At 42.2% G+C, this 25,644-nt stretch overlaps 1 protein-coding gene across 1 annotated transcript; it reads left to right on the top strand.

Moving 5' to 3' along the window:
* Positions 1-180: 180 nt before the first annotated feature.
* Positions 181-21,990, top strand: CMTM6 (CKLF like MARVEL transmembrane domain containing 6). Its single transcript, XM_045436428.1, has 4 exons — positions 181-431; positions 13,025-13,201; positions 18,158-18,256; positions 21,282-21,990. Exons 1-4 carry the CDS (start codon positions 294-296, stop codon positions 21,414-21,416), a joined length of 549 nt encoding a protein of 182 aa, XP_045292384.1. The 5' UTR covers positions 181-293; the 3' UTR covers positions 21,417-21,990.
* The last annotated feature ends 3,654 nt before the right edge of the window (positions 21,991-25,644 follow it).

Raw genomic sequence — 25,644 nt, 5'->3', positions numbered from 1 at the left:
CTACATTATGCGGCCTCTGCCTACATCTCCAGCTTTATCTCCTCTCCTCCTTTACTCGGTCCTTAGGACAAACTGTTCTCTTTGCAAGAAAAGTCTCCAGATCTTTACAAAGTTTGATAAATGGATAAGGCCTAGGGCGGCGGGGGCGGGGCTAGAGCGGGGGAGGGGGCGGGGCGGGGCGGGGTGGGGCGGAAGCGGGGGCGGAGGCCCAGGAAGTGACGGCCCGGCCGGTGGTCCTTCTGGAGTCGGTGTAGTTCGCGGCGCCACCTGTGCGGCCTCCGCGTTCCGGGGCGATGGAGAATGGAGCGGTGTACGGCCCCACCACTGAGGAGAACCCGGGCCCTACCAGGGGCGCCCGGAGCGGCCTGGCCGCCTACTTCTCTCTAGGCCGGCTTCGGTTGCATCGGCGCCTGTTCAAAGTCTTGCAGCTGGTAAGTCCGCGGCCGGGGTGGGCGAGCCTGGCCGGGGCCGAGGGGGTCTGGCCCCGGGGCCGCCGGCCTGCGGGCTTGGGAGGCTGCCGAGCTGCTTCTCCTCGACCTGGTTGTTCAGGAAGCGGCGGTTTCCACACCCCCAGTTCCTTCTCTGTCTGCTGGAAAGGGGGGCGTTACCTCCTGCCGCCGGGCTGCCTCTCAGCTCCAGGGTCTCCCCGGCTGGGTCCCCGAGGACGACCTAGGGCCCCGGAGCGTGTTACGCGGGTCCAGGAAATGCGTCGGAAAACCCAAGTCAGCCGCTCAGACTTCTGTCACTCCATCATCTGTTACGACCTTCGTCTCCTCTCCCAGCTGTTACTCTGCAGTATCGTCCAAAATGCCTGTATTTAGACTACGACGTGCTTTGTGTTTATCTTTCTCTGGTTCTTGCGGTTTTCCTGGTACGAGCCCATGGGGCAGTTTAATTTGTTGAACAAAGTCTTCCGTTACTCACGGTATTGAGATGTGTGTATTCAGTAAATTGTCTCCCAGATGTGTTATATTGGCTGGAAAAGAATTACCTCTGAAGGAGCGATATGTGTGTACGAAGTACAAAGTGAAAGGGACAGCTTGTATTTGTGTGCAGGTAGCAAAAGTAGGGCATGGTATACCTCTCCCTCAATTTTATTGAGTTTCCGTTTACTTTAGGCAGTAAACGCGCCTTCACCTAGTAGTGAAAATGTCAAAACACCTTTGAATTTTAATTCACATTACACACATGCTGACATCCCAAGTTCTGTTTTAACCAAGGTGACCATTTTCCGGAAGAGGAAAAATCAGACTGCCTAGAACGTTTGTAAGTTGGTTTTGTTTAATCATCTCAAGTAAAAATAGCCAGTTGGTTTCCTTAGGAAGAACTTAAGTTCTTAGAATTCCGATAACCAGAACTTAACATTCTTGGAACTCAGATGGCCTATTTTTATTAAAGAGAAAAATAGCTGTCAGAAAACCGGCACTACTTATCCAAACGATCACATCTGGGAATAGTTTGGAAATCACTTGGAGGCAGGTGACAGTGTGGCCTGTGGAACCCAAGAGGGTCTGGCTCTCTCTCTTTCCAGCTTCACTTTGGGTGGTTCACACTGGAAACCTTTCAGTTCTTACCAGGCATCAGGGGTTCCCTCCAGCCATTGTTCCTTTGTTATCAGCTGTTCCTTCTGCCCAGAAGTGCCTCTTTCTGTTCTTTTGTCAGTTCGAACAGGACTTTTAGATATCAGCTGTGTTCCTCTGCAGTAGAGCTGAAAATGTTTCTACATAAATAGTAGAACTCTGTAGAACAGAAAAGAATTAGTATTCATCTGAAATATTCTTGCTGCTCTAAGGACATCATCAGTATTGGTGTCCTGCCTCTTAAATCTCCTATTTTCAGTTCTGTTTTTTTCCTGTTTAATCAGAAATGGCAAAGCTACAGTAAAATTTCTCATTACCTTATTTATACTTTAATAAACTGTATTCCATACCCCCGGAAAAGAATACAACCAGAAATTTTGGTGATAGACTTTTTACTGGGTTGTGGAGAAGAGGAGCAGATGAATTTGCCTTGCAAAAGTTGGTAGACTATTCCTGCTTGTTCTCCATCATACCATAAGGAGAAGAGGGAAAGAATAAAAACTAATGTCTCTTTTTGAAATCCATTTACAGGCATATCTCAGGTACGGTGGGTTGGGTTCCACACTGCCGCAATAAAGGGAATATCGAGGGGCGCCTGGGTGGCGCAGTCGGTTAAACGTCCGACTTCAGCCAGGTCACGATCTCGCGGTCCGGGAGTTCGAGCCCCGCGTCAGGCTCTGGGCTGATGGCTCAGAGCCTGGAGCCTGTTTCCGATTCTGTGTCTCCCTCTCTCTCTGCCCCTCCCCCATTCATGCTCTGTCTCTCTCTGTCCCAAAAATAAATAAACGTTGAAAAAAAAAAATTAAAAAAAAAAAAAAAAAAGTTATGCTTACACTATACTGTAGTCAATGAAGTGTTCAATAGCGTTGTCTACAAAATATGTATACGTTAATGTAAAATATTTTATCGCCAAAAAATTCTAACCATTATCTGAGCTTTCAGTGAGTTCACTGATCATCATAGCAAATATAATAATAATGAAAATGTTTGAAATATTGCAAGAATTACCACAGTGTGACACAGAGACCTGAAGTGAGCAAATGCTATTGGAGAAATGGTACCAATAGACTTGCTTGGCTCCTTGTTGTCACAAACCTTCAATTTGAAAAGTGCAGTAAAGCAAAGTGCAGTAAAATGAGGTATGCATTTATTTCTTTTTTTTTTTTTTTTTTTTTTTTAAAGGTTTCAACGTTTATTTATTTTTGGGACAGAGAGAGACAGAGCATGAACGGGGGAGGGGCAGAGAGAGAGGGAGACACAGAATTGGAAGCAGGCTCCAGGCTCTGAGCCATCAGCCCAGAGCCCGACGCGGGGCTCGAACTCACGGACCGCGAGATCGTGACCTGGCTGAAGTCAGACGCTTAACCGACTGCGCCACCCAGGCGCCCCTGCATTTATTTCTTTATGGGGAACTTGTAATGTTATAAGAATACTTTCTCTTTTTTAAAAAATGTTTATTTGTTTTTGAGAGTGCGTGTGTGAGCTGGGAGGGGCAGAGAGAGAGGGGGACAGAGGATCTGAAGTGGGCTCTGTGCTGACAGCAGCGACCCTGATGCAGGGCTCGAACTCATGAACCACGAGATCATGACCTGAGCTTAAGTCAGACGCTCAACCGACTGAGCCACCCAGGTGCCCCAAGAATGCTTTCTTTAAAACAGATTTTAAAAAATATTTCATTATTGCTTTCCATTTTGATTGTTGTCTTTTAGTTCCTGCTTTGTTTCAATAATGTCCTTTATCTTTTCACAACAGTATATTGTAGAAGTTAGGCAGAAAGTGCCAAGGAAGTTATATATGAAATAAAACTGTCATCCAGCTTGGGCAACAGGCAAAGTTTTCTTTGCTAAAGTAGAAGTACATTCTTAAAAGCCACATTCTGCCTTTAGGTTGTTTTACTTTAGATAACTTTTTATTTATTTTATTATTTTTTTTAAGTTTATTTATTTTGAGAGAGAGCATGGAAGCCGGGGAAAGAGAGCGAGAGAATCCCAAGTAGGCCCTGCACTGTCAATGCAGAGCCCGACTCAGGGCTCAATCTCATGAACCACAAGATCATGACCTGAGCTGAAATCAAGAGTCAGGCACTTAACTGACTGAGCCACCCAGGCGCCACTAGATAACTTTTTTTTTTTTTTTTAATTAAGTAGCTTTGCAGAGCTCCAATAAGGAAACTACTGTAATGGAGAACCCCATAATTGGGAGAGGAGGTACTTTAACAAGGGAACTGGAAGAAGTCATGTGACATTTTATCCAAAATGTGGTGCATTTCTGTGTTTGTGTATGTTATTCCAGACCCCCAAATCTTACCAGATTCTGAAAACCCCAAAAGAGAAAGGAATCTTACTCTAAAACTTAAAAATCAGACTCTGCCTACTTAGGACATTCCTAGAGTTAAAGGAGACTGAATTAGCTTTCCTCCAAGGTTCTTTTCACTGTGTTAGATTTTTACAAATCTCCGGCTCTGGGGGGTGCTGGGACAGTGCTGAACGCCAAAGGGGTACAAGGGGAGCCTACAAACGGAAGGAGAGGTCAAAGATGAAAGAGCATGACTAGCTCTTGAGTTTGATACTTTTGGAATTACATGGCTGTGTCTACTACCATTCCTTTAAAACTTTTATTTTGTCAAAGGCTTTTCCAGAATATAAGCATCCCTTACCTACCAACTGCCCTTCCAGAGCTAAAGAAGAAATAAAGACTCAGCTGGGAATGCAGTGTAAGGAGTCATTGGAGTCCTAAATTTATGCAGTTTATTTATCAGTGTATTTTATCCTTAGATTGGTCCTTATGCTAGTGTGTGTGTGTGGGGGGGGGGGAGTTGTTATTTTTGAGGGAGTTTGTTTTTGTCTTAAGGGGAGCATTGCCATTGGCCACCTGATTCCTTGCTAGTAAGCTGGTGCAGTGATCTAAATCTGCAATATTCTCTCTGCAACAAGCTGGCACTGTGTGCATGGTACCAGTTGAATGTCCTGATGGCTGCACAGTACTGTGATTATAATGACTCTTCAAGCAAGCGGTTTGCTTTAGAATTCACCAGTGATTTAAATTTATCAAATTATAGGGGCGCCTGGGTGGCGCAGTCGGTTAAGCGTCCGACTTCAGCCAGGTCACGATCTCGCGGTCCGTGAGTTCGAGCCCCGCGTCGGGCTCTGGGCTGATGGCTCAGAGCCTGGAGCCTGTTTCCGATTCTGTGTCTCCCTCTCTCTCTGCCCCTCCCCCGTTCATGCTCTGTCTCTCTCTGTCCCAAAAATAAATAAACGTTGAAAAAAAAATTTTTTTTTTAAAAATAAAAAAAAAATAAATTTATCAAATTATAAAATGAAGTTATACTCTGTAGGTCCCAAGAAACAAATCACCTAGAAGCAGTTTATCTTATAATGGTGTCCTTTTCACCATTAAATGTGAAAATTGATCTGTACTAAATTGAAATGCTATATTTTTACCTTGAGGAAGATCCATAATGTCAGCAAATTATATCTTTGAACCTTTGTAAGAGTCAATATTTGCCTAAGGCAAGGGAGGCTTAGCCGAACTTCAGGCTGACAGATTTGTTTACTTGGACCTTACATATGACTACAGGTTTTTTTTTTTTGTTTGTTTGTTTGTTTTTTTAACGTTTATTTTATTTTTGAGACAGAGAGAGACAGAGCATGAACAGGGGAGGGCCAGAGAGAGGGAGACACTGTGCGAAACAGGCTCCAGGCTCCGAGCTGTCAGCACAGAGCCCGACGCGGGGCTCGAGCTCACGGACCGCGAGATCATGACCTGAGCCGAAGTCGGACGCTCAACCGACTGAGCCACCCAGGCGCCCCTGACTACAGGTTTTTAGTAGCAAGGTCATTAATTCACGAATTAATATAATTTTGTAGTTGGAGCCTTATAATGAATGGCAAACATTAAAACGTTCTCTTTAGGGCGCGTGGGTGGCTCAGCCCGTTGGGCGTCTGATTCTTGGTTTTGGCTCAGGTCGTGATCCCAGGGTCATGAGATGAGCATGGAACCTGCTTGAGATTGTTTCTCTCTCCCTCTGCTCCCCTCCCCTGCTCATGCTCTTTCTCTCTCTCTCTCCAAAAAAAAATTTTTTTAAAGTTCTTTTTATGAGAAATGCTTTAGTTGTAGACTGTTAAAGACAAATGGTAGAGACTTAGTGTTTAATAACGACTGTTAATTTTAAGGAAGACTGAAGTTTCAGAAAGGGTAGTGAAACTGAAACGGAGAGAGACACAGGGTAGTCATTATTTGAATGTTTAAATCACCAGAACTGTGAGTAAGCCATGTCTTAGTCACTAAGATTTCCCAAATGTGTTGACCCTAGCACGTTGGTTTTAATGTAACATTTAACAGCAAAAGGGGAAATGCACAGAACTCTGATTGTAACTTCGAAAATCCAGTCTTATAGGGGAAGCCTACACAGATATACATAGTTGTCAAATGAACCTAATAAGCAGTTTTTATGTGGCCGGGGGGGGGGGGGGGTGGAGGGGGGTGGGGAGAAAGCACAGAGTGGGAGTCAGGAGACCTGGGTTTTTGGCTGTGCCTGGCCAGCGTGGGACCAGGCCTGTCCGAGATTCATTCCATCACCTGTAGACACAAGGGTAGGAGACTGTGCCCTCCAAGAGGCTCCCAGCTCCAAAAGCTTGACAATGCCCAAAGTTCTATTTGGGAAAATTTTATGTTATTAGAAGAAGCGGCACTGGGCATACTGTTGTTAGGTACTTAGTATTCATTAAGCAATATTTAATGTGAGGTCTTCATGTTACTGAGAGTAAAACTTTACCAGAAAATAATAATTGAGTCTTTCAACTTACTTTTTTTTTTTAATTTTTTAAATTTATTTTTCAGACAGAGAGAGACAGAGCATGAGCAGGGGAGAGGCAGAGAGAGAGGGAGACACAGAATCCGAAGCAGGCTCCAGGCTCTGAGCTGTCAGCACAGAGCCTGACGCGGGGCCCGAACTCACAAACCGCGAGATCATGACTTGAGCCTAAGTTGGACGCTCAACCGACTGAGCCGCCCAGGCGCCCCTTTCAACTTACTTTTAACATTCATCATTCTTTCCTTACCCAGTTCAGTGACCTTACCTCTTTTCTTATTCCTAACCACTTTGGTATTTAATGCTGGGGACTACACATTTCTTGAAATTATTACTTCTCTTAACTTTCACATTAAATTTTTTTTTTTTTTACAAAGTGTTTGTTTACCAAAAAATATACATAAATTAGAAAATACGATTAAAATAAAATAAGCACCACTTTACTACCACCCCCTTCACTTTGATTAATGATTTGGAGTATGTTTACTTGGCTTTTTTTTTAAGTTTTATATATATATATATATATATATATATATATATATATATATATATATATTTTATAAGTACATATATTTTAAGTATAAATATATAAGTATATATATTTAAGTTATATATATATATTTTTTTTTTTATGTTTATTTATTTATTTATTTTGAGAGAGAGAGAGTACGTGTGTGTGAGGTTGGAAGAGGGGCAGAGAGAGGGGGAGAAAAAGAATCCCTAACAGGCTGTCAGCGCAGAACTGGATGCGGAGCTTGACCTCAGGAACTGCGAGATCATGACCTGAGCCAAAATCGAGAGTCGGCCGCTTAACCCAGCTAAGCCACCCGGGTGCCCTGTAGTTTTTTGTTGATGTTTTTTTTTTAAGTTTGTTCACTTATTTTGAGAGAGAGAGAGAGAGAGAGAGTGGTGTGTGTTTGCAAGCAGAGGCAGGAAGGGCAGAGAGAAGGAGAGAGAGGGAGAATCCCAAGCAGGCTCTGCACTGTCAGCACAGAGCCGGACATGAGGTTCATGAGATCATGATGTGAGCTGAAATCAAGAGTTAAATGCTTAACCCACTGAGCCACCCAGCTGCCCCTGTTTACTTGCTTATTAAGGAGTTTTCCTAAGAAGTGTTTATACTTCCTGTGACTTGTTTGTCAGGTGCTAGTTTCTCTTTTCCTTCCTACTCCTGAACTGTGATACACTTTCACGCCCCACCCAGTCCTCTGCGCCTCCTGTCTTGTAACCAGCTAAACCAGGCGGGCAGTCCCTGTTGCTTTCATCCAGAATCCATACTCCCTGGCCAGATCATCACATAACCTAACACCTGGCTCCTTAAACATTTTTATCATCACTCCCCACCCAGTTAGGTCAGTTGTCCTATTATTTCTGCGGGGCTTACCATGCAAATTCTTGCCTTCATGAATCTGTTCTTTTCTGTCCCCCACCTGGAATGTCCTCTGTCTGTCTAGATCGTATGTGTCTCTTGGCCCTGCTTTGAGTCTCACTTTTCTTTCCACTTACCCTTCTCTAGCCACTATTAGGTGGATCCAAGCATTCTCCTGAGATTTCCCGAATTTACAGATAATGGATGTTCAGTTATGAGGTGTATTGTTTTCTTATGCACTGATCTTGCTGCTCTGTCCTTGTGTTCCTGTACATACTACAGTGTTGCATCAATAATAAATACACTTTTTGAAAAAGTTTTTTAAAATTGAGATATAATTGACATGTATCAGTTTCCGGTGTATAACATAAAGGTACCGTATAGTGCTGTCGGAGATTATATATAGGAAGGTTAGGGGCATCGGACAGAGATGGAGGGTCAGGAGTAAACTTCATACTGAATATAGTTTGTAGTGCCGATCTCTTGGCCTTTAACTGGGAATAGGAACTAGTAAATGCCCAAACTTGGTATTGTACCCCTTTAGTCTCTCAGGGTGTCCGTGCAGAATCTGCCTTTTAATACCCATCTGAGGCTTAAGGTCAGTGAGAATGACTCCTGTTAATAAGTTTGGAACAGGATTGGGGCACCTGGGTGGCTCAGTCGGTTGGGCTTCTGACCTCAGCTCAGGTCACGGTCTCACGGTTCATGGGTTCGAGCCCCTCATCGGGCTCTGTGCTGACAGCTCAGAGCCTAGAGCCTGTTTCAGATTCTGTATCTCACTCTCTCTCTCTCTGCCCCTCCCCAACTCACGCTCTGTCTCAAAAATAAATAAACATTAAAAAAAAAATTAAAAAAAATAAGTTTGGAACAGGACTTGTAATGAAGACACTGATTGCTGCTACCTGAGCTAGATCCTGCCAGTGTCTTGCAAAGAATAGGCAAACAGTCTGTATGTCTCTAGAAAAGATTTTACTGTCGTATAGGCTACACAGATGGGAGTATTCCTGATAATCTAATTTATTGTAATAAGAATGGCTCACGATCAACTCTTCTCAGACCCCAGTTAGAGTTTTAGGCTGAGATCTTCTCACAGTTAATTGACTTGTGTACACCTGAGGTATATTTTGCAAATTTCTCATAGAGAAACTGCGAAAAGTTGGATAAGATTTAACATAGAGGCAAGAATAAAGCAAATGGAATATTAGACATTCAGTATTTTATTATACTGGAGTCATGTACAAACTCATCCTGTAATTATAATTTCAGGAGATTGGGGAAGTACCTTTACACAGTGGCTTTCTGGGATTCATCTTGCTGTGTCACTTTGTATCCCGGGTGCAATGATTGGGAGTGCCTTACCTGACCTCTCTGTGAATGAAGTTGTTTGGGATATGCTGGACTATTTTATGACTCACTAACTTGCAGGAAATCCTAGCAGTAAGATCTGTGTTTATCCTTACATAGATTCTTTTCAGAATTTGGTTGGAGGGGAGAAATCCCTTAGAGGCTTCATACCAATGTAGGTTTGACCTTTTCCTTTTTAACTTTTTCTTTTTCTTTTGAAATAATTATAGATTCACAGGAACTTGTGAAGCAAAATGTACAGGGAGGGCCTCTGTACTCTGTGTGTGTGTGTGTGTGTGTGTGTGTGTGTGTACATTTCTCTGCAGTTTTATCACACGTGTAGCTTCCTAGAGTCGCTACCACAACTGTTCCAGAAACCGTCCTATCACCATAGGGTTCCCTCATGCCACCCCTTTACAGCCACACCTTTCCCCTCTCCCCTGGCCACCACTAATGAGCTCTCCAGCTTTGTAATTTGTTATTTGAAGAAGGCTATGTAAGTGGAACCATGTAGTAGGTAACCCTTGAGTTTTGGAATTTTTTCCACTTTGCATAATTTGCAGATCATCTAACTTGTTGTGTATGTGAAGTTTGTTCCTTTTTATTGCTCAGCAGTATTCCATGTTATGGGTGTACCACAGTTTGCTTCATGGTGGAAGGACATCTGGATGGTTTCCGGTTTCCAGAACTATTATGAATAAAACTGTTATGAACATCCATGTATTGTTTTTTGCCTAAGCGTGAGTTTTCATTTCTCCTGGAGAAGGTAGGAATGCAGTTGCTGGGTCATATGGCAGTCGCCTGTTTAGTTTTTAAGAGACTGGTCAGCTGTTTTCCAGAGTGGCTGTGCCATTGACTTCTTCTTGATGACAGTATGTTGTAGGTTAGCATTTTTATATTATGCAGTGACATGTATCTGCTTCTTTTGGTAGCACTCTTGGTGCCATTAATATATCTGGTTGCTTCTGGCCTGAGGGGCAAAATGACATTTCCCGATAGGCTTTGGTTTAGGTCACCATCTTGATGGTCTTAACGCTCAAAGGAAACTCCCCTAGCTTTCACAAAACCCACACAACCCACACAACCCTGCCTAACACAAACCTGCCCGAGTGAACCTCTCTTCTTTCTCTTCTTTCTGTTTCTAGAAGAGAGTTAGCCCCAAACCTGAGCCCCAAATCCTACCTATAGAGAGCTTCTTTTCTTCCTCATCTTGAGACCCACCCATCTTACTGGTTTCTGCCTTTTTAAGCATGCTCAGTTCTCTCCCATCTTGAAATTCCCATCCCTTTGACCTTGTCCACTACTCCCCTGTCTGGCCAGTCTTTCCAAAGTACAGCTTGTGACTGTGCTGGCTCTATCTCACCGCTTTGTCCTCCTCTCACTTCTCACTGTGCAGTGCTGTAATCTTAGCCTCCCTGCCTGACCACACTGCCACGGGCTTGCTGATGTCACCAGCAGCCGCCTGTAGCCCAGTATGATGTAAGTGTTTCAGTGTCGTTCTTACCTGACCTCTAAGTAGCATTCATTATTCTTGATTACTTTCTCTTGGTAGAAATCCTTTTTTCTTGTTCTGCTACCCGCTTGGAATGCTGTTCCTGATTGTCCTTTGCTGGTGTCTCCGCCTCTGCCTATCCCTTAAATCGTGGGGTTGCTCAGAGTTCTGCACTAAGCTAGCTTTCCTCCTTCTGGGGGATCTCACTGGCTGATGCCCACGTCTTCGTCTCTACCTGCGACCTCTCCCCTGGGCTGTAGACCTGCGTACCCTTTTGCCTCCTAGGTACCTTCCTTCGCTCTCTCACAAACCCCTCATACCCAGGATATTTAAAACTGAATGGATTCTCTCCCCAGCACCCTTGCCTCTTAAAAAAAAGAAGAAAAACCAAAAAGACTCGACTCTTCTTTCTGCAGTGAGGCCCCAGTGTATCAGTATCGTGTGTGCATACGACAGTGGGGGTGCTTGCATGTAATGTTGAGTTGCTGAGTTCACCAGAGTGAACCATTGTCCGTTTAGGGCACAGCATTCTGACCCACGCCCCTGTCTGGCACTCTTGAGCACACTTGAGGCCCCTCTTGCGTGCTTTTTTTTTTAAACTAATTAATTAATTTTTTAAATTTACATTCGAGTGAGCATATGACTTCAGGCCCTCTTGAACACTCTCGCCTCTGCCATCAGTCGACTTGTGTTATTCGCAATACTGCTAATTACGCTTTCTATCGTCAGACGTTTAACTAAATATCACACAGACTAAAATTGAGTGTGGAAAGGAGTTGTTTCCTGTGAAAACGAAATTGTATGCTTAGGCAAGTCCGAAAAATAAATTACTAAAGTATTTGCTGTGGAATTAAGTTAGAGCGAGGTGCCTGTTGTAGAAGGCTAGTAAAACTCATCCAAATCTAGAAGGATTCTGCACTCTGCTTCTCAGGTGTCCAAGGCCTTGCTCCACTTCAACTAACATTGGTCTGGAAGTGGTAGTTACAGATGAAGAAAGTGATGAGTGCAGAAAACATGATGTGGAGTTGCAGTCAGTAGGCTCAAACTCCAAGAAAAGCCCAATTTCAAAAGATTGGTGAATAAATGTGCTTTTTCGTTTTAAGTTAAAGCGTTCAAGTATGTTATCTTATTTCCTACTCTATTTATTTGTTTATTTATTTATTATTTTTTAAAGTTTTTTTAAATGTTTATCCATTTTTGAAAGACAGAGACAGAGTGCGAGTTGGGGAGGGGCAGAGAGAGAGGGAGACACAGAATTCGAAGCAGGCTCCAGGCTCCGAGGTGTCAGCACAGAGCCTGACGCAGGGCTCGAACCCACAAGCTGTGAGATCATGACCTGAGCTGAAGTCGGGCACTCAGCCAACTGAGCCCACCCGGGCACCCCATTTATTTATTTATTTATTTATTCTTAATGTTTATTTGTTTTTGAGACAGAGAGAAAGACAGAGTACGAGTGGGGGAGGGGTAGTGAGAGAGGGAGACACAGAATCTGAAGCAGGCTCCGGGCTCTGAGCTGTCAGCACGGAGCCTGACGGCGGGGCTCAAACCCACAAACCGTGAGATCATGACCTGAGCCCGAGATGGATGCTTAACCAACTGAGCCACCCAGGTGCCCCTTTCCTTCTCTGTTTAAATGTGTCCTGATAAGGGCTTCTACTGCGTCTTGCAATGATTTCAGACTGTTCTCCATTACTACTACCTGGTCACTGTCTTGCCCTGATTTCCTGCATCACCTTCCCAACTGGACGTCCATCCCAGGATCTGCCCTTTCCCCAGTCCCTTCTCCATGTTGTAGCCAGCAACAACTACTAAAAGCATAGACCTGATTGTGCTGCCCATTTGCGTGAAAATCCTTAAAATCCGATTTTTAATAATAAGAGAGGACATTTAGATCTAGCCTCTGCTTACCTCCCTAGTCTGGTTTAATCATTTTTGTGCTGTGGTCCCCTTCCTTCACACTGGATAGTTGAACCATGCGGACTCAACTCACTGCATGGTTCAGTGGGGCGGGGGGATATATGTATGCGTTGGGGTGGGAGGGGTACCAAGCTCTTGCACCTCCAGGTCTTTCTGTGGACTGCTTCTCTGCCTCGAGCTTCTTTCCCTGTCTTTTAGCCCCGAAGCCGACCCTCCTGTCCTTCGGGAACCCTCTCCTGACCCCCCCAAGTGGAGGGCCTCTCCTGTGTGCTTTTATAGCAACACGCTGTGTTTTGCCCGTTCTGGCCTTTAGCACTTGGTAGTTAATTATTTGCGTACTTGGATTCCCTTCAAGGCAACCGGACTGTAAGTTCTGTGTGGATCAGCTGCATTTAGTAATCGTGTTTGCCCTGGTCTCCACTTCACAGATAGTCGCGTGGACCAATATGTTTTCTGAATACTGTAGGCTTCTCCGGAAAACACTTAAGTGAAATGTTCTGTTTCTTTTGTAGTTGCTGTCTCTGCTGGCCTTCGTCTGCGAGGAAGTCGTGTCACAATGCACTTTGTGTGGAGGACTTTACTTTTTTGAATTTGTGAGCTGCAGTGCCTTTCTCCTGAGTCTCCTCATTCTGATTGTGTACTGCACTCCAGTTTATGACAGAGTCGATGCTGTCAAAGTCAAGTCATCGGTAAGCATGAAGACCTGTCCTCCCTCTATGAAGAACATAGCTGTTTGGAGTCCTGTGCTGTTTTATTGTTCAAACTAGGGATGCTTGCAACACTCAGGAGCAGGAGAAGACGCTATCCATTGTTCCAGTTGTGCCCTTCGGCAACTCCATTTTCCCTGCCAGATGGTGGGGGAGACGGGGAAAATGGGATGAGAAGGAGGACGGACACGGCCAGGAGTTTACAGTTATGGGTGGTTTCCCCTTATTTTTTAAAAACTAGGATTTTTGTCACTTTTGATTTCTCACATTTCAGGGGGTCGCTCGTGGGCTCTACAGTTTTTCGTTGTGTACCTGTCCTGTGCCAGGCATTACGCTGGATGCTAGAGAGAGTGATGAACTACTGTGACGTATTTCTGGAACTTTTAAAATGAAACACCACACAGGGGTGCCTGGGTGGCTCAGTCGGTTAAGCATCCGACCCTTGATTTCAGCTCAGGTCGTGATCTCAAGGTCACGAGGTCGAGCCCCACGTCAGGCTCCATACTGAGCATGGAGCCTGCTTGGGATTCTCTGGCTCTGTCTCCCGGGCCCTCTCCCACCATGTGTGTGTGCACGCTCTCAAAAAAAAAAAATAGTAGTAAAAAAATGTTTTAAAATGTGACACCACATAATCCTACCTGTGGTTTTGATTTTTATTACAAAGAAACTTATCCATAAGTGGATTAAGGAGGCATTTGTTGAATTCATTGTTCAGAAATTTCCCTTTTAATGAAAGTGCACATTGGAAATTTTATTTTCACAAAATCAGTGATACATAACTTTCTAAACCCGGTCTGCTAGTGCATGTTTTTATTTGAGTATAGTGTGGATTTGTGAGATGACACATGAGATGATTCACACACTGACTGCACTTAAGGAAGGAAGGAAGAATTGAGCATTTTACTTCTTCAGTAGTATTGGAGTAAAACAGTAGTGGTTTGTGAAGAATTGTACATGTCAGGGTCGACATATGTAAGAATTCACATCTCTGAGGGAAAAGATAAAACTTAGGGTACATTTTTAACTATTAAGAATAAGGGAGGGGCGCCTGGGTGGCGCAGTCGGTTAAGCGTCCGACTTCAGCCAGGTCACGATCTCGCGGTCCGTGAGTTCGAGCCCCGCGTCGGGCTCTGGGCTGATGGCTCAGAGCCTGGAGCCTGTTTCCGATTCTGTGTCTCCCTCTCTCTCTGCCCTTCCCCCGTTCATGCTCTGTCTCTCTCTGTTCCAAAAATAAAGAAACGTTGAAAAAAAAAAAAAAAAAAAAAAAGAATAAGGGATAGGGGCACCTGGCTGGCTCAGTCAGTAGAGTATGTGACTCTTGATCTCAAGTTTGTGGGTTCAGGCCCTACACTGAGGGTAGAGATTACGTTAAAAAAAACAAAACAAAACGGTGTAACAAGATAAATACAAAGCAGTAAAATTCTGTTATTGTTTTGAATTAATGAGAAGTAAACATTGGGTCATATATTAGTATACACCTAAGATACTTATTTTTATCTGTACACCCTTTTGTACTACCCTTTATCATCTTGTGCTGCAAGATCTGTTACCTTCTTTTAAAAGAATTTTTTAAGGTTAAAAATTAAACAAAAAATTGATACCACAATAGTTAAAAAAGTAACTTTGAAAAAAACAAAACAAAACAGGTAGAGTCTGAATCCCACCCATCAAGTCTTTGATGAGCACATACGTGCGGATCTTGGTGTGGCCAGTATGTGACTGTTCCATTACCTTCCGTGGAACAGCTGCTGTCAGCACAGACTCGTGTCAGATACTTTATATACTGTGACTTAGAATCCTCATATTGTAATGCTCCATTTTTCCATTGAGGAAACTTAGATTCAGGGTGGTTATGTAACTTGTCCAAAGTTACACAGCTAGGGTAAAAATAAACCGAGATTGGAACCCAGAAAAACCCTCCACACTCTGGATTCCCTTCTGTGGCCACCGCTGAATCCTGTTGGAACCAGTGCCCTAGCCAACTTTAGATGCTGTCATGGCCGATATCAGCCCCCCGTTATCTAGATCTCTGTATAATGATGACAGTAACAGAGCCTATTTATTGTATGGAATATGCATATTGAGATGAGGATACAGAGAATATCTTCGAGCTTTTGGTAATCATATTTGTAATCTCTAAGTCCTTCCTTTCTGCAGACAGGTATGTGGTAAGATTTGGGGGCAAGTGAAAAGTTAACTTGTGTCTGAGCTGATTGATTTTTAGTTCCAGTGTATGAATTTATATTGTAAACATTTAAGATTGAAGTGATTTTTTTCAGCTTTTACTCTCTCCACAGCAAAACAGTATCACTGTCCGTACGAATATTTTTAGAAATGTTTAAACTTTAGTGCTGCATCTGTAGTGTTTAAGAACCTTGATGTTTTTGACAAGAAACAATATTACAGTATTTTCCAGTTTAATGGTCTATAACTAAACAAGATGTAAAACATTTATGACATCTTGAGCATTTAAGTTATTTTAGAGTAAGTGCTGATCTTAAAATGCTGGGGGGTAGGGCAAGGAATAAATCGGTCATTTCATCCTAAAACAGCCTTTGTAGATATTTTACAAAAAAACTGTAAATATTTTATTTCTTTTGGGTGTTTCGTGCCTATTCATAGATGATGATTAAGAGTTACAGTCATAGGGGCGCCTGGGTGGCGCAGTCGGTTAAGCGTCTGACTTCAGCCAGGTCACGATCTCGCGGTCCGTGAGTTCGAGCCCCGCGTCGGGCTCTGGGCTGATGGCTCAGAGCCTGGAGCCTGTTTCCGATTCTGTGTCTCCCTCTCTCTCTGCCCCTCCCCCGTTCATGCTCTGTCTCTCTCTGTCCCAAAAATAAATAAACGTTGAAAAAAAAAAAAAAAAAAAAAAAAAAGAGTTACAGTCATATATGTTGTACTTTTCACCTAACACTGTAAGGATTCCATGTTTGTTTGAAAGGTTTAAAAATCACTTTTACTCCTGACCTGTTAACGGACTCAAATACTTTTTTAATGTCAGAGGTTTTCTGTTTTGAGTGTGTGATGGGGTGGCGATGGTGGTAGTGTCTAGGGAGGACCAATAAGCTTTTTGAAGGGAGAATCGTTTCTATTCCATGCTATTGTGGCTCACATTCTGTCAAGAGTAATAGTAGCCAAAAGTTGTGGGACACTTACTGTGTGCCTGATACTGGTGGTCTAAGCATTTTCCACAGATTAACTCAAATCTTTAGAATCACTTATGAAGAAGATACTGTTCTTATTCCCATTTTGCAGATGGAGAAACTAAGGCACACAGGTAATTAAGTAACAAATTCAAAGTTATATAGCAGGAAGTAGTGTAACTGGGATTTGAACTCAGGTGGTCTGGTTCCAGAGCCCATATTTATCGAGCAGTAAATTATTCTGTCTCAAAATGGTTGTCCTGTTTAATACCTCCTTGAATGAAATCCAAATATTAGTAAATGGAGTTTTATATTTGTGTGTCGCCGATTTGAAATAACATTCAAAGGAATAGGAAAAACAAAAGTATTATAGAAAAACACCTCTTTTAGAAGCAAAAAGAAAATCTCCAAAATTTGTTGTAAATGTTACGTGCACAGCGGACAGTCTGGGAATTCTGTGTTGGGTAGTTTTATCGATATTAGGTTTACTGGAGATGCATCTCCGGAAACTCTGAAAGTATCAGACATAAAACCCTGAGCAATGGCTGTCATTTTACCGGTTTCTCCTCTGAATCAAGTGTGCATGTCAAGTGCTGTTTGCAGTTGGCATCTGAGAGGGAGCCTTACCAGATAATGCCAGAGAGCCCTTGGGAACCCATGGAGAACTTCGTGTCGTGAGCTACATTATGATGAGATATGGAAGCTTCTATAGAGCAGATAAGCTCATCATACAAGCTCATTTTGGGTTACTTACTTGGAACGATTGAAAGCAATACGTTATTCCAGAAAGCTTATGTGTCTAAAAACATACTATTGGCATAATTTTATTTGGTTAATGACGGGTGGTTCATCTGATTCTCTCTTTTCTAGAGTGCTTTCAAAGCACTGAAGTACTCTCAGGCCATCCTAGCATAGAATCCTGATCTTCCTTAACTTATGACGGGGTTACATCCCGATAAAACTCATCGTAAGTTGAAAATACCGTTAAGTCGAAAGTGCATTTAATACACTTAGCCCCCTGAACATCATAGCTTAGTGTGCTCACAACACTTACTTTAGCCTGCAGTTGGGCACAGTCATCTCCCACAAAGCCTGTTTGATAATAACGTGTTGACTCATGTCATTGAACACTGTCCCGAAAGTGACAAACGGAAGGGCTGTGTGGATACAGAAGGGCTGTCAGAGTACGGTAGTTTACCCTCGTGATCGGGGGCTGACCGAGAGCCGCTGCCACAGCCCAGCAGCACGATGGAGGGTCATCCCGCTCAGCGCCAGCCTGAGAGAGGACCCACACCCACAGCTGGAAGTACAGTTCCTACTGAATGCATAGTGTTTTGGCACCAGAGTTAAAAATCATAAGCGGAACCATTGTAAGTCAGGGACCATCTATACTTTGAAAGGGAAGAAAAATTTTTTTGTTTCTGGTTTTTCTTTTTTTGTTTGTTTTTGTTTTTGTTTTTGCTGGAAGTAAGATGGCATGTAATAAATGGCTTTGGAAATTTTAATATGTCCTAGAGAAAAAGACACACACATACACACGCATGGCCTTTTGGGGAACTGCTTTTATTGAAAGATTATCTTGTGATGTGCTCTGAATATGCCCCATCCAAAGTATGGATAGCATTTCTTTACAGGGTAATTAATGAATGCCAAGCTTATGGAAAAATTAGAAGCTGAAGCATGTAAATTTGGGTTGCATGAAAAAGCTGTGTCACCAAAGTTTTTTAAAAGTAAAAGCCAAACACATTTGCTTCTGTGAACCTAACCCTACTGTATTCTTTGTGCACGTGTGTAGGATTTCTATATTACTTTGGGCACAGGATGTGTGTTTTTGTTGGCATCCATCATTTTCGTTTCCACACATGACAGGACCCCAGCTGAGACAGCTGCCACTGTGAGTACCTTGTATTTTGAACCCTTGCTTATTTTTGTTTCCTTAGAAATATGGAGCTTGGAAAGTACTAAAAGGTTATACAATAGGGGAGCATTGTTCATCTTTTAACTTATTTTTCAGTGTAATTTTGAACGGAGGACCTAAGAGCAAATAAATATGATATAGCAACCTAGAACCTGTGTTTAGAATTTGACCAAGTTTTGTTAATAAAAACCTAATCACTCCACATATGAATGTGTTCCTGCTAATGGAAGGGGTAGAACTGACTTTGTTATCTGACTTCCTTATCTTCTTTTCTACTTTGCAGTGCAGCAAAAACACGCATACGTGGCAGGTGTAAAATAGCCACACTAGGTGTAGAGAATACACAGGAGCAATGATCGAAAGGTTCAGCCTGATAGATGAGATCGATAAGGAAATGTTTTTATCTGAAATCCTTGGAGGACCAGATTTTTTTTTTTTTTTTTTTTTTAATTCAGAATATTCTGGATTTTACAAAGGCAGTGCTGCAGAGGGCCTGGGGCAGACCCTGTAATCCAACATGTTAATATTTCTGAACCATGAATACTCGCAGTAAAGGGGATAAAGACTATAAGTAGTTTTGCCTGGTGTCACTTTTGAGCCAAGTAAATCATGAAAACGTTTGAGTTTTTGTAGCTTTTTGGATTTCAGAATTACAAATCAAGGGTCATGTCATGGATTTGTGAACACAAACAAACGACAATAACAAATCCTCTTGCAAGTCAGCTGGATTCCAATTAATACTTTGTTCATAACCAATCTGAAGTTATAATTAATTGAGTTGTCAGCTAATAGATCATTAAAAGTACTCTCAATTATAGAAAACTTAAAAGGAGTTCAGGGACTTGCATGGGTATATCTACCTGTTCATGTGAGCAATTTGTTAGCACACATGTCAAAACAAAACTGAAATTAAATCAGTGCTGAACCTTGACTCATTCTAGCAACAAGTAATACTTATGCCTGAACCATAATCATAAATACATGAACCAATCGGTACATGAAGAGAAAGATCTAAGTTTTAATGACCCTTATGGTTAATTTCAGTGTATATACATATTTTTATTGCAGAGGAGTATGATAGGGTGATCAGTGAAATGTTTTAAGGTATAGAAGTTCATTGCTATGAAATCCTTAGAGAAAGTGAAATAGAATTGAGGAAAGTTGAGTTGAAGAGGGGGAAAAAAAGCATGGCATAAAATTCCAGGTTGTTAAAACAAAGCTTATTTGTATAATTAGGTGATGTGTTAGATTATTACAGTATTTAGATTTCATTGGCTATATTTAAGAGTGACTGGTAATTTAAAAACTCAGTATTTATAATAAAAATAAAAATTAAAAAAAACTCAGTATAATATGCTGGAAATTACCTTTTGCAACTTATTATGAAAAAAATTTACAGACTTAAATTAGTAAGAGAGTCCATTAAAAAAAGAAGAAAAAATTGAAAAGTATGTGAGTAAAAGATCGGGAATATCATTTGTCTGGATGCTACGGCATAGAGGGCCCTGCATGAACTGGGGCTCTCGAAGGGGTCAGGGATGGCTTCACAGACACAGTGACATCTGATCTGTCCTTAAAGCGTGTAATATGTTTGCCCAGTAAGGGGATAGATGCCATCAAGCCAAAATGAAGACTCCAGAGGGGAGAAGCGACTTGGCTTTAGAGATGTGGGATTGATAATTAAATTTAGGTTGGATATATTGGGGCTATTTGGGTAAATTGATGAATTTGGAGTTCAGTTTGCTTTATAGTGAAATGAGGCAGGATGCATATTCTTTAGGGGTTGGGTGTGAAAAGTCAAGAGATTGGAACTACAACAAAATATTAAAAATCAAGAACAAACTGCTGGGGGCACCTGCGAGGCTCAGTCAGTTAAATGTCTGACTTAATTTCAGCTCAGGTCATGATCTCACAGTTCATGAGATTGAGCATAGGGCTGTGTGCTGACAGGGCGGAGCCTGCTTGGAATTCTCTCTTCCTCTCTCTCTGCCCCTCCCTGGCTCTCTCTCTCTCTCTCTCTCTCTCTCCCCCAAAATAAATAAATAAACATTAAAATAATTTTAAAAAAAGAACAAACTGATGGTTACCAGAGGGGTAAATAGGTGATGAGGATTAAGGAGAGCACTTGTCGAGATGAGCACCGGGTGATGTATGGAACTGTTGAATAACTATAGACCTGAAACTGACATTACACTGTATGTTAACTAACTGGAAAACTTAAAACTAAAAAAAAAAAAAAAAAAAAAAAAAAAAAAGGCGATAATAAAAGATCATGGAGATGGGGTGCTAGAGGTGGAAGGGACTTTAGCCATCACATACATCAGTTTTCTTTTTACAGAGCCGCTCTTTGGCCCCCATTTCTTTAAGGGTTTTGCTAGTGAAGAAGATTTCTTCTTAACAGAATTCTCAGAATGCTTGATCGTATGTTAGAGGAGTGCAATGAGGAAGTGATTTAAGGAAGAGGAAGTAGGTCGTGGTGTCATGTTGCTGTGTCATGACAGTGTGACAAGTAACTGGAAAATATTTTTTAGGTAATTTAGGTAATTAAAAGTATCTTCGAAATAGAATTTCTGTGTTGATAGTGATCACTTTGTGCCATTTTCACTCCCTACTCACGTATTTCTCTTATCTCACCTGTGAGTCAGTCTAACCATTGCCAATAATCCTGTGTTTTGTATCATTTTCTACGATTTTGTTTTTCATCTATTAACCTTAGTGTCACAGGTTTGGCACCCCACATCCCACATGCACACATAAGGCAGGACATCTCTCTTTTGTGGAACTTCAACTAGTAGCCATTATTCTAGATTTTTTTTGTAACTTCTAGTTTTCTGATGACCTTAAAAAGTCTTTTATTACCAGGGGTTGTAATAATAATAACGTGTATAAGATAAAATTGATGAATCGTGTTGCTTGTATAAAACGCTTTCAGAGCCCAGTAAGAAATGTGAGATTACATTCCAAAACTCATCATACAACCTTCGCCCTTTCTTCTCCCCAGGTGTTTGGATTCCTAGCAAGTTTTATGTTCCTGTTTGACTTTGCCAGTATGGTGTGGGAGAAACAACAGGAGTCCCAGATGAGAAAACCTGAGGCTACCAGGAGGACAGAGGCCACTGAACCACTTAATGCTTAAGGACGACCTAGGGAATAGGTGTTGCATAAGGTATCAGCTGCGTAATGCCTGAGCCCTGGCACAAACTCTTGTAGAATTTATGTAATGGTTAAACCACTTCTTCGGGGGAACAAGGGGAAGGGCAGGAAGGCACTTTTATCAATATTGGACTCTGTGTCAGTCACCACAAATTAGGCCAGAGAACTTTTTGTTTCAAAAAAAAATGTATTTAAATAACAGTTAAAACTTCCGTCAAATGAAATGGTTTTGTTTCTGTTTCGGAGGACAGTTGTTTCTTTAAATCACATAGCTCAACTGATGATCTTTTATTCTGTCATTGAAATACCCAGGCTTTACTGTATCTCACTGAGCCTTAAAATTACATTGTAACGTTTTAGGATAATTATTATTAACTCTTTCTGAGACCTTTTCTAGCATAATAGAAACTGTATGGGAGGTGTTGTTATTTTATACATAGAAAAGAAACAATATCAGAAACCCTATGTTTATACTGCACTTTGTTGTTGATAAGCGAAAAAAAAAAAAGATTTTTTATATAATATAACACACAGAAAAATGGAAGAAACTCTCATGGCTAAGGACCAAAGATAAAAAAAGATACACTTCTTGAATAATACAGTGATTATTAAAAACAGGCTTCAACTGCTTACCACTGTCTGAAGAGATAAGTTCATACTGGGAGCTAGGAATTGGTCCATTCCCCTGTTGATATATGGCTCTTCCTACCGAAGTTAATACAGCTGTATCAGTCTGTTCAGCGTTTTCTTCGAAGCCTACCCTCTTTTCAAAACCCCAGCTTTTGATTTTTCATCTATTTGAGATTCTCCCTTTTCTCTTTATCCACATGGTCCATACACTGTTTCATCATCTGACAGAGAGGAGTCTCTGGCCGATGGCGGTTGTCTTTAGGTAGTCCAAACTTTGGGGCCCTTTTAACTGCACAGAGTATGCAGCAGGATCTTTAGGTTTCTTGTTCTCACATCGGGGATTACTCTGACTTCTCTTTGGGGGAGACCTTCTTAAGGAAGTATCTAGCAAATCCTGCCCAGGTTAACCCTGAGGATGATGTAAGGGGCAGCCCAGCCATTCCTCTTCAGACTCGTTGTGATCGTTTGCAAGAATGGCCTCTTGCTGGCAGGCTGTCTTAGAGCCAGCCGGCCAGGGCACTTGGTCCTTTCTGAGCAAGGGTTCACAGAGTAGATCTTTCTTGTCCTCCTCTTAGAATTTTGACTCAGGACTCTGGTGTGAAGGCAGTAAGCCCACGTGCCAGGTACTTCAGGACTTTGGTGGAAGTCTCCGGGGCTAGGTGGACTCCTTCTGAAGGAGTGGAATCGTGTTCCCAGTGAGACCATTTAATGACCCTATCCGTTTGAAATTTCTCATTTGTGTGTGTGGATGTGGCAGGTGCGGTGGTCAGAGTTCAGCAGCACGGCCTCCCACGGCTGCTGCCCTCTCTTGCTGACTCGGGACTGTATCCATTTGTTCCCAAGTTTGGATGCTAGTGCCCGTGGTGCTGTCACCACTACCCGCCTAGGGGATAATGAACCCGATCACGGATGCTGTCTTTACTGGGCGTACCATCCATGAGAGGAGAAATAGCTTGGGTCCTGGGCCCAAGAAAGAAGAGTGGTTCGAAGATAAGTAGCGTATGGTCAGCAAGTTCTGGAATTTCACCCCTGACTGTACACTGTCATTTTAAATATCATCCAGACCCAGCTGGGCTTTCACAGCAAACCATCCGGGCTACCTCAGGGTCCCCGCGCGTGCACGGGCTTCGTTGAGTTTGATGGGACGTGTCCCAGCTGGCCGCCTCCATACAGCACGTCGGCATCGAGCCGCAGCGCTGCTCGCTCTGAGGCTTGGCTTGCGTCTCTTTTATTGGTGCAGACGTGGGCCTCTTAGCTGCCACTTAACCTTCCCTTTGCAGAAAGATAATGTATTTGCTGGTATTTTGGGTCCCTCTGGAACTTTTCTTCATCCTGTTCTCTATGGGACCCATGACTGATTGGCCCCCCTCTTCTATTGTAGAAGGAATTCGAGTAAAAAGACCACGTGGTGAATAAAAAAAGTTCAAGGAAAACTTGAGACCAAAACCCCTTTGATGTCCGAAAAAGGGCAAACTCAGTAAACTGAAATGTCACATAATTTTTTATTAACAGCCATGTTAGATTTGTTGTATTTTATACAAATAAACTGTTTAAAATGGTTCTTAAAGATTTTAAGAGAAAATGCATACAATGTAAGAATTTTATAACTGCCATACTTAAATTATGTTCTGCTTGGGGACTGGGAAATGTATTTTTACATTGTTTATAGCCAATCGCTTTTGTATTTATCAATTTAAATCCTGTGGGTCTTTTTTCTTTCTTTTTTTTTTTTTATCTCTCTCAATGTCAAATTTTGTAGTTTTCTTTTTAAATAAATCCATTTTATTGTCTACACCTTTGTAGTTGTTTCATTATCACAGAAGCCTGATGTTGAAGATGAAAACTTTCTCCAGAGTTCTAGGAGTGGGCTGTACAATCTTGGTAAGTACTTTGGTGGGATACTGGACTGTGCGTCTGCCCAGGTGTGAGGCACAGGTAGGAAGTTGGAACACACGTTGAAACAGCCTTTGTTGGGAGCCATGTCTGAAGAGTTGCAAAGGAATGTTATGGACTAAACACCTTTAAATACTTACAAAGAAGCAAATTTGGACTCTCCATCACAATTCTCGTTGTGGCTAAACAATGCTAAAAACAAAATAGGCACATTCTCTTTCAGACTGTTCAGTGACAGAGAAAGTGTGAAACAAAACTGGGGTGGTTCTGGTAAAGCTGCAACTATTTGTGTGGTTTGCAGAACTCCCGCCTCCAGTCTGTGTGAGAATAACAAGATCTTTATAATCATCAGGAACTCACTGGAATTCTTACATTCTTCAGAGTTTTGTGTTTTGTTTTGATAAAGAGCATTGTCTTGGGGCGCCTGGCTGGCTCAGTTTGGTAGAACATGTGACTCTTGACCTCAGTGTTGTGAGTTCAAGCCCCATGTTGGTGGAGAGGTTGCTTAAACAAATGAAACAAACAAACAAAAAAAGGAGTTGTCTCAGTGTGCCGTCAACTGCAAGGAGCAGAAAACCTAAATAAATAGGTCTTAAAGAGTAAGGAAAATTTATTTCATAAGCCCCGGTAGGGCCGTTCTGTGACTGGTCGAAGTTCAGCGTCTCAGCAGTATTATCAGGGACCCAGACTCTTTCCATGTTTTTCTGCCCATGCATCTTCTGCTGTGAGTCTTTATCCTCAGGATTGACCCCTTATGGTGTAGCAAGACAGGTGACATCTCCAGGCATCGTCCACTTGCACAACAATGTCCAAGGCCCAAAGAAGAGATTGTGCATTGCTGTGTCTCTAAGGTGTTCTTTTTTCACAGAAGCCCCTTGGTGGACTTCACCTTCCTGTCTTACTAACAGACTTTAAATGCCCATTTCTAAATTATTTACTGACCTGGAGAACGGCATTACTGAAATTGGCCTAAAGCAATCCAGATTCCTCTCCTCAAGTGGTGAATACCCTTTGAAGCAGATAGAGTCTTCTGTTACCTGAACACATTGGTTCTGATAGCAAGAGCCATGGGCTTGGGGTTCAACAATGTCTGGCATAAGCATGTTAAGGATTGGGCCCCAGCTAGGGAAAATTAAATTCCCAGTTTAAGAAATTTTTGTAGGCCTGAATACCCCCAAAGCAATGTAAAATAGAAAAACTAACAGTTCTGACGTTTAGACTAAACTATAATTGTACAAGTTATGTGTACCCTAGAAAATTGGTCTAATAAAAGGTGGGAAGTACTGTTTTTTTTTTTTTTTTTTCCTGTCACCTTCATATTTGGCTACTTTTAATTTTTTTTTTTTTTTTTTTTTTTTTAATTTTTTTTTTTCAACGTTTATTTATTTTTGGGACAGAGAGAGACAGAGCATGAACAGGGGAGGGGCAGAGAGAGAGGGAGACACAGAATCGGAAACAGGCTCCAGGCTCTGAGCCATCAGCCCAGAGCCCGACGCGGGGCTCGAACTCACGGACCGCGAGATCGTGACCTGGCTGAAATCGGACGCTTAACCGACTGCGCCACCCAGGCGCCCCAATTTGGCTACTTTTAATTTTTGAGAACTGTCGAGTACTGGAAGCACAGAAGATCACACCCATTTCAGACACCACCCAGCTTTAATAGATCATAACTTTTTGCCATAAAGGCC

Source organism: Leopardus geoffroyi, chromosome C2 (genome assembly GCF_018350155.1).
Source record: "Leopardus geoffroyi isolate Oge1 chromosome C2, O.geoffroyi_Oge1_pat1.0, whole genome shotgun sequence".
Lineage (NCBI taxonomy): Eukaryota > Metazoa > Chordata > Mammalia > Carnivora > Felidae > Leopardus > Leopardus geoffroyi.
Note: the sequence above shows the minus strand (reverse complement) of the source record. Positions and strands in the feature narration are given on the sequence as shown.